At 40.8% G+C, this 8661-nt stretch overlaps 1 protein-coding gene across 2 annotated transcripts in view; it reads right to left on the reverse strand.

The window, feature by feature from the left end:
* Positions 1 to 1326: 1326 nt before the first annotated feature.
* The window catches only part of CLCN4 (Cl-/H+ antiporter 4), a 61916-nt gene continuing 54581 nt past the window's right edge, over positions 1327 to 8661 (reverse strand). For both annotated transcript variants that reach the window (XM_019651194.1, XM_019651193.1), the window contains exon 13: positions 1327 to 4623. In XM_019651194.1, the coding sequence (XP_019506739.1) occupies positions 4533 to 4623 (91 nt within the window). In that variant the 3' untranslated portion in view covers positions 1327 to 4532. The remainder of the gene's footprint in view (positions 4624 to 8661) is intronic.

Below are 8661 nucleotides of genomic sequence, written 5' to 3' on the forward strand. Positions count from 1 at the left end.
ACAAAGAGGCAAAAACTCAGAAACAGACAACAATATGGTGGTTACGAGGGAAAGGGGTGTGGGGTGAGGTAGAAGAGGGTAAAGGGAGTCTAATATATGGTGACGGAAGGAGACTTGACTCTGGGTGGTGAGCACACAATACGATATACAGATGACATATTACAGAATTGTACACTTGAAACCTAAATAATTTTATTAACCAATGTCACCCCAATACATTTAATAAAATTAAACAATAAAAAAACTATTCACAGAAAAAAATATTCCCTTTGTAACAGATTTTTTTAAAAGAGGATGAAAGAATGAATGAATGTTAGACCACTACCCAAGTTGACTTCCCCAAGTTCTGTGCACAGGGCAGACACACAGATGGCCTGGGACAGTGATCCTACCCCAACCATGGAAATTTATAGCCCCAGGCTGAATTTGTATTTGGCTATCACCCACCAGGCTAAGAACAAGAGATCTTAAAGATGACTGAACTGATGTCGTAATCTTGCATGACAATCTTAAGAATGGGTCTTTAACAAACGAGATACTTCAGCAGTCACCAGAATCAGGTTTCTGGAGGTTCCTTTGGGTAAAAATGTTGTGAAATCAGTATCTCTTCCATTTACAACATGCTTCTTGAGGACTCTATGCTTGTTTTATTTTTTTAAAAACTTCAAATATTTAATTTTTAATAAGGTGCCAATGTTTAGTGTTACAATAAAAAACACCAAATGCGAATAGCTCTCGTAAAGGTCGCATGTAGTAGTAGGCTTGTTCCCAGCATGCAGACGACGGTAAATAAATCGTTATGGCCGCACCGCTGAAAATGGAGTCTGCTTTGTGTTCCCCAAGTTAGATACCCAGGCTCCCCCCTCATGTAAACCAGTGTAAAGGTCGGAAGCCGAGTCTAATAAAACACTGCACATGCAAGATTAAAACGAAGGCATACTATGACAATTAGGCAGTTCATCAGTTCTCCTCAGGTATCTTATCACTTCCAGCCCAACATCTGCTAATGAATACTAAGCAGTGTTTGCACATGTTGATCATTTAAAGTAACCAGTTCTCACCTAAGTGAAACAAACTGCTCAAAGTTTTTCACTTTCTGTGGCTTATTAGGGCCAAAAATATATCTGCTGACCTGTCTTCTCATTTGTAAGGTCTTTGGGAAGGACTGAATTGAGAAATTTGAGATTGCCTAGTTCCAAGTAACAGCAAACACTGAATACTGATTTGCTTCTAGCACATTCCCTTTCTTTAAGAGCCATGCGCACACCTGCATTCACACCTGCATTCCCAGGGGACGCACTGAAAAGCAAGAAATCCACACATCACTTTCGGTACACTCTTTATTTGGTGTCTGTCCTTTTACAACACAGTTCCTTAGTAACAGAGAGGGAGAGCAACAAATAGGTTGATGTGCCTCGTTAGAGACTCCTTTTCCATTATGTATTTGTTTATTTACATAAAAACTGATTCAGAAAGAATCCAGAAAGTTCTACAAATGTCTAAAGCTCTGGAAAAGAAAAAGAAAAACATTATTCTGGAAAAAGTTGGTTTCATCTCCACATCCCATCTCTATTCATCTTGCTCATCCGATCACCAGGCAAAGTGGATGAAGTTCTACATTTGGATACAGCAAATACCTTCAGAATCCCTGCCCATGTACCCAATCCCTATCCCTACCCAAGAAACAGGGACAAAGAGCTTGGTGTCACATTCCCCATGGAGTTTGGCCAATGGCTGAGTGGACTGCAAGGGCTGAGTTAAGGCTCCAGAGGAGGAAGGCAATTGGCTCTAGTAGTCCCGAATTGCAAACTCCCCCATCCTTGACCTTAACTTGCCTGTGTGACCCTGGCCTTCCGTTGAGGAAAGCCTGAACCCCACAACAAATCAGAGGTTCAACTTGTGAAGGAAAACAAGGTTAGGTTATTTAAGTCAAGTTAACACTCCTCCCAACTGTTTTCCTGTGAATTCAGACACAACTGCCCTCGGTGACCTTGGCCCAGCATAAACTATCCCCTCATCCTTCCATGGCCTCAGCTGGAGGACAAAATTCTGTGATGTCATTGACCTTTGGCTGCCTATTCACTGCTTCATGTTGCCTTTTGAAGCTCCTTGTTCAGCTAAAAGGGCATCCTGGATTATCTAAATCCAGGCTATTACTAATACTCGTTTGGGAGGCCACATGGGGATAAAAGGGGAACTACATAAAGCAATCCTTAAGACTTTTCAGGATTTAAAGTCCAGGAGAAACCAGCCTCATTTGCATATATTCCATGGAAACCCAATAACAACATTAATATTAGGATCTACGTACTGCAAATGAGACAACAAATTTCATTCTATCGTAGGTCCAAAGACTGAATTCTCTGCTATTGACCAATATTTCCATGCTGAAATGGCTATCTGATATTATTTTGTAGGGGACCAATTACAGAAACAAATTTTCCATAGTTTGTCAGCATGATCGGACTTTAACATTTATTTTTAACCCAGAGAACATATTAGTCTATGTTCTTACATCAATTAGAAGTTTTCACAGAAACCTGCTTGTAGCTAGGTTTATATCCAAAATGAACATTTTTATTAGAGTCAGAAATGATGGATTCTGATTGGGAGTTCTCTGTCAAATCTTAGAAGAGCAAGAAAAAGTAAAGAAGACAGGAAGGACAATGACAGGGACACAATGATGGCATCCAATATAGCAGACAACACTCCCCTTCCAAGGACCAATCCCTGCTTTCTTATTAAGAGAATCTATATCTTGTTCAGGGGGTAATACACCATGCCAAACACAGTCCTTCCCAGACTCACATGCAGCTGGGGGAGCCATGTGACAGGATTCTAGCCAATGGGGGAAAGCGGGCATCTCTGGGAGAGCTTTGCCTTCCTGATGTTATCACTGCACCTGTTATTTGCCTCTTCCTCCTCTTCATGCTTAGAAAGCAGACATCATACCTGGCAATTCAGTAGCCATCTTGTGACTATGGGCAGTAAGCCAAAGGACAAAGGATGGTGGGAAAAATACCGAAAAGTGTGGACCCGTGATGACATTATAGAGATAGCCCTGAGAACCCAGCCCCAGGTTTCCTAGTCAGCTCATTGCTGTTCCTTGGGTTTTCTATGATTTGCAGCCAAATGCATTCCTGATACATCAATATCCAAGAAAGAGACAGAAAAGACTGAGGACAATGCAGTGAAAAGGAAAGAACAAAGACTAAAGAGAAAGGGCACACGGGATAACTCTCATGCAGATGACAGTGGACCAAAAAAAAAAAACAACACAGCTTAATTCCTTCTCCCAGAAAAGACAGAAGTCCTGACTAAAAGAAGAAATGCATCATTAGGTTCAATATAAAGATACCCGATGCTCAAATTGGCTGTCTAAAATTTAACTCTGTCCTTCTGTGCTTTGATTGCTGGTATGAACGTGCATGCTTACACATTACAGCTGGGCATTTTGCATCCTACAGAGAAGGGAATGGAACAGATTTAGAATCAATTTAGTATTTCTCTTGCAATCCATTTGGAGGAATTCCCACTGAGAACTCGTATGCCTCACCCTCACTGCAGCCGTATTTAATAAGATCTGAGAGGAAAAGTAAGTAGTAACACTGGGTAGACTGTTTTGACTCTTGTATATGCTATTCAGAAATTAAAGCACACTTATGGCAAGCTGGCAGCATATAGGATATGGCCCATAGAAAGTGGACTGATCAGTATTTAAGAATGCACAGGCAACAGCTATAAATAAGTGAAGCAAATGCAATAGGGACGTAAATCAATGACTGGGTGAGCATATTCTAACAATACAGATGAATCTCTTTGTAGGGGAGGAAATAGAGTACAGCACTAAGTGCTCCAATAGTTCATCAGGCAGTCCCAAGATGCTGGTCTTGCATAGAGAAGTGATTTCTTCATGCCCATCAGAGCAGTTGAGCCTGATGTTGGTTTAGAAACTGATGGACAAGCAGAATAATAGGCTGAGAATGTGAGCAAGAAACGGGATGGTCATGAGTGAACCCACCAGCATACCTGCAGCTTTCACTATATTCAAATGTAATTTCTTTTTCTTTTCCAACAAAGTGCGTGCAAATACCTTTAGTCTGATTCAGTAACATAGCAGCAAAACTTCAGGAATCAATAAATAAGGACGCTGACACGCCAATACCCCTTTGGATTCAAAGCTTCAGAAACATCAGCCTTGAAAAGAAGGGCAAACATTTCTTGATTCAGCATTTGTGTTCTGTCCTTTTACAAACCACATCGTTTACACCCACCCACATGCCCCCATAGCAGTTAGTAAACTCATTAAGAAACACAGCTTAAAACTCATAAGGGGTTAAAGCTATAAAATGCCTACTCATTGATTTGTTTTTTTAAATAAGGTTTCATCTTTCTTTCCTTCCTTTCAAACAAAGCTTTTGTTTCCGCTGCCCCCAGCACATGATAGTTCATTAGGATAATAACATATCATTTGTTTATTTCTTTAAAAATGACACAGTTGTGTTTTTCTCAAAATAAGTGCCATCTTGTTTCTAATTAAACATGATGGATTCAGGGTCCTGGTTTGCCATCTGGGCCATATGTCTCAGAACATCCTTTTTTGTGATGATGCCAAGAAGTCTCCTGGAGAAGAAACAAAATAGAGAACAGAGGTCAGCCTTGCAATAACAACTCATGTCTGTTCCTAAACACCAGTGCCTTTTTCACCTAGGCACACAGAGAGACATTTCCCAGCTTCCAACTGACTGCGCGGGCACATATGGGTGGAGGGGAAGGATACCCCTCCCAAGTTACCTGCACATTTCCTCACACTCTCTCCTCATCTGCCAATCAGAGGCAGAGGAGCCAGTGAAGGACTCCAAGATCACAGAGGACTGACATTGGAGCCACCAGATTCAAAGACCTGAGTCCTTGGATGACTGTGTGGTGCAGAGCCTATGCTTGCTACAACCCACACTGGATGTGACTGGGAGAAAAATAAACCTTATTGGGTCAGACCACTGAGAATACCAGCTTGTTTATTACAGCAGTAAACCTATGATGACTAACACATGCTGCTAAATTTCAAGACAATAATCAATTTTAAAAAGGCTTATGAAAGCCATTGTCAAAACTTGTCATACCACAGAAATTCCAAGTATAAGGTATTTTAAGTATAAGAAAATTTAAATATAACAATTGATTTTATTTTATACCATCCCTGTCCATATATGTAAATTACCTCCTCTTCCAAACTTCCATTGCTTTCAACTGACAACAACAATACCACTTACCAGGGCCCCTTGTATAGGACCACTTAGACTATACATTGCACAACTCCAGGGGGCTCTATTCACAAACACTATAATGTAAATAGTGCCCCCCTGGATTATGTAGTACACACACTTGCACAACCATTCACGGCAGCCCTTGCCTCACTCTTGATTTTATTAAATATTTAAATGACCACCTGCTGAAACAAATCATGCCCCCTAGGTAAAGTGAAAGGCTTGAAAGAAGGGGATGTACACAACTTCTTTGGAGAAAAGATGTTCCATTGCCAAATTAGTTTGCAAAATGCTGCTTACTGTATCTCTGTCATACTCAAGAAAAGGGAAATAGAGAAGTAAACTATGGCAGTCTGGCACTGGGATACAGCAGTCTGACAGCATTCTACTCTCTATCTGTGGAAAGTGATGACATACAAAAAAAATCAAAAAACACAATTGTAATACATTGTCATTTATCTAATTAAAGCCAAATTAGTCAAACTCACCTCTTACTAATAAAAAGTAAATATGAACGGGGAATCCAAGTATTCAGAGCAGCATTCAAGTCAGTTATATCTGGTGAAATGGACACTGGTTAGTGAAACCGGCAGGTCAGAATTCTGATTTCTTTGTCCTTGACCACACTGGAACTTAAAAATGTGATCAATTTCTTGTGTTAGTTTCCCTATCACACTAGGGGAGAGAGCAGATACTACCTCTTCCCCTCCATCTCATAGGAACATCTTCAGGAGACAGGAAAACAACAAAAGCGTCCTTTAAAAGCATGCTAAACAAAAACAATGATGTCAACATGGATGAGAAAACACTGAAAGGGTCATGATTCTATCATGATAATCAAAAAGTGGGGGGAAATGTAGAAAGCAGAATAGAATTAGGAAATCAACATTTTGCAACCCCCAATGTAATAGTTTAATCAATAATTATCAATGGATTCCAAAAGCATTGGAGAACAGAAAATTCACATGGTCTCAAAGTATCCCTCCTCAGACTATACAAAGAGAAAAATGTCCCTCTACAATGGAGGGTTCTGGTCATCACCACCTCATCCAAATGATGGAGCTTATCAGCAACAAAACCGGAAAAGCTGACATTATGACATCATGTACTTTGAAATGTTGCCAAAAACTACTGAAACCAAATGAAACCATGAGGAAGCAATCAAAGAATTCAGAATGTGAGACTACTGGTCTGGATTCTTCAAAAAAAAAATCTGTCACAAATAACAAACAAACAAAAAAAGGCAGAGAACTGTTATAAACAAAAGACTAATGAGGCAAAACAACCAAATGCAATGTGTGACCTGGAAGGAATTCTGGATTAAAATTTGATACAAACAAGATATTGAGTGATATATTGAGTTATTGTTAATTTTGTGTAATTATGGTCTAGTGGTAATGTGAAAAGAGTGTCCTTACTCTTAAAAGATGTATGCCTCATTCATAATTGCCAAAACTTGGAAGTAACCAAGATGTCCTTCAGTAGGTAAATGGATAAACAAACATCCAGGCGATGGAATATTGTTCAGCACTTAGAAGAAATGAGCCATCAAGCCATGAAAAGACACGGAGGAACCTGAAATGTATATGGCTAAGTGAAAGAAGCCAATCTGAAATGACTACACGCTGTAGGATTCCAACTCTATGACATTCTAGAAAAGGCAAGAAACCATGGAGACAGTAAACAGATCAGCGGTTGCCAGGGGTTGTTAGGGATGTGGGAGTACTGGGGATGAAGAGGCAGAGCGCAGAGGACTCTTAAGGCAGTGACACTACTCTGTGTGACACTGTAATGGTGGACACATGTCATCATGTATTTGGCTAAACCCATGGAACATACACCACCGAGAGTGAGCCCTAATGTAAACAATGGACCTTAGGTAATAATAATGTATTGCTATTGCTTCATCAATGGCAACAAATATAATGCACCAATGAAGATGTTAACAATATGGGAAACTGTGAAGGGACAAGATAGGGCATATAGGAACTCTGTACTTTCTGCGTAATTTTCCTGTAAACCTAAAAATGTTCTAAAAATAAGTCTATTAATTGCAGAAAGCAAAGCCCTCAGGGTTGCCTGAAGGGAGAGGGGTGGTGTTGAAGAAGGATAAAGCCAGAAGTTGTTCATTCTAGCTATTTAGAGCTACTTGCCTTTAACCATGCTCATACAGTACTTTAAATTCATTTCTGAAATGTATCAAAATGCAGTCAAATTGAAGATGTCCCATACAACAAGATGCTGTTATAGTAAATCTGCCAAGCTGAGGCTGAGTCCTGACTTAGTGTGCTCAGGCTGTCATAACAAAGTACTATGGACTAGGTGGCTTCACAACAGAAATGTAGGTTCTCACAGTTCTAGAGACCAGAAGGCCAAGACCAAGGTGCTGGCAGGTTTGATTTCTGCAGTGGCCTCTCTCCTTGGCTTGCAGACATCTTCCTTTTTGCTGTAACCTCACATGGCCCTTTTCTCTGTGCAAACATCCCTAATGTCTCTTCCTCTTCTTATAAGGACACCAGTCCCATCAGATTAGAGCCTTACTCTTATGACCTCATTTAACCTTAATTACCTCCTTAAAGATCCCATGTCCAAATACAGTAACATTGGAGGTTACGGCTTCAACATATGAATTGGGGGGGGGGGGGGAAAGCGGCTGGGGGAGGCACAATTCAATCCATAACAGCTTTCAATCCCTTTAAAATAAAAAAAGAATGATTATAAGGTGAGTAGCTTATGCCTGTAATATGCCAATAACGCAGTGTGAGCATAAAAGAAATGGAAGCAGGTGTGAGCAAAGGTCCACAGAGATGGACCACCTAAAGCTGTGTCTACACACAGTGAGAAGGAGTTCCATTGCTGGCGACTGTCAACTAGTGGTCAATCCCTTAACTTAAAATGCTCTTTTGTTATCTTTGACCTTTACTTTCTATTTAAAAGCCTAGCTCAGGACATTCCCTCTAGAACACCTGGGTAACACCACTTAAATTGAATTCTGTCCACGTTCCTTAGTAAATGACAAGCTCCTTGGCTTTACTTTTTTTTAAAATTTTTTATTGGGGAATTGGGGGAGGGAACAGCGCTGGGGAATCGGGAAGGGGAACAGCCAAGTTGCTGTCCTTTTGTTCTTCAGTCTAGTGTGGAGGACGTTGCTTACTGGCCCATGTTGGTTATTATCATTGCGCTCTTCCCAGGTGAGGCAGATCGGTCACCAGCCATTGGACGGCCACTCATGGCGGCTGCTGGCCACTCATGGTAGCTTACGGTAGCTTACAGCAGCCCACTGCAGCCTACGCCATTGCCGGCAACTCACGGCAGCCCAGCTCCAGGTTGAGCTGTTGTTCAGCATCTTAGCTGTAGAGGGCAGTGTCACTGGCCCTCATGTGGGATCCGAACC

The sequence above is a fragment of the Hipposideros armiger genome, unplaced genomic scaffold (genome assembly GCF_001890085.2).
Source record: "Hipposideros armiger isolate ML-2016 unplaced genomic scaffold, ASM189008v1 scaffold_155, whole genome shotgun sequence".
Classification (NCBI taxonomy): domain Eukaryota; kingdom Metazoa; phylum Chordata; class Mammalia; order Chiroptera; family Hipposideridae; genus Hipposideros; species Hipposideros armiger.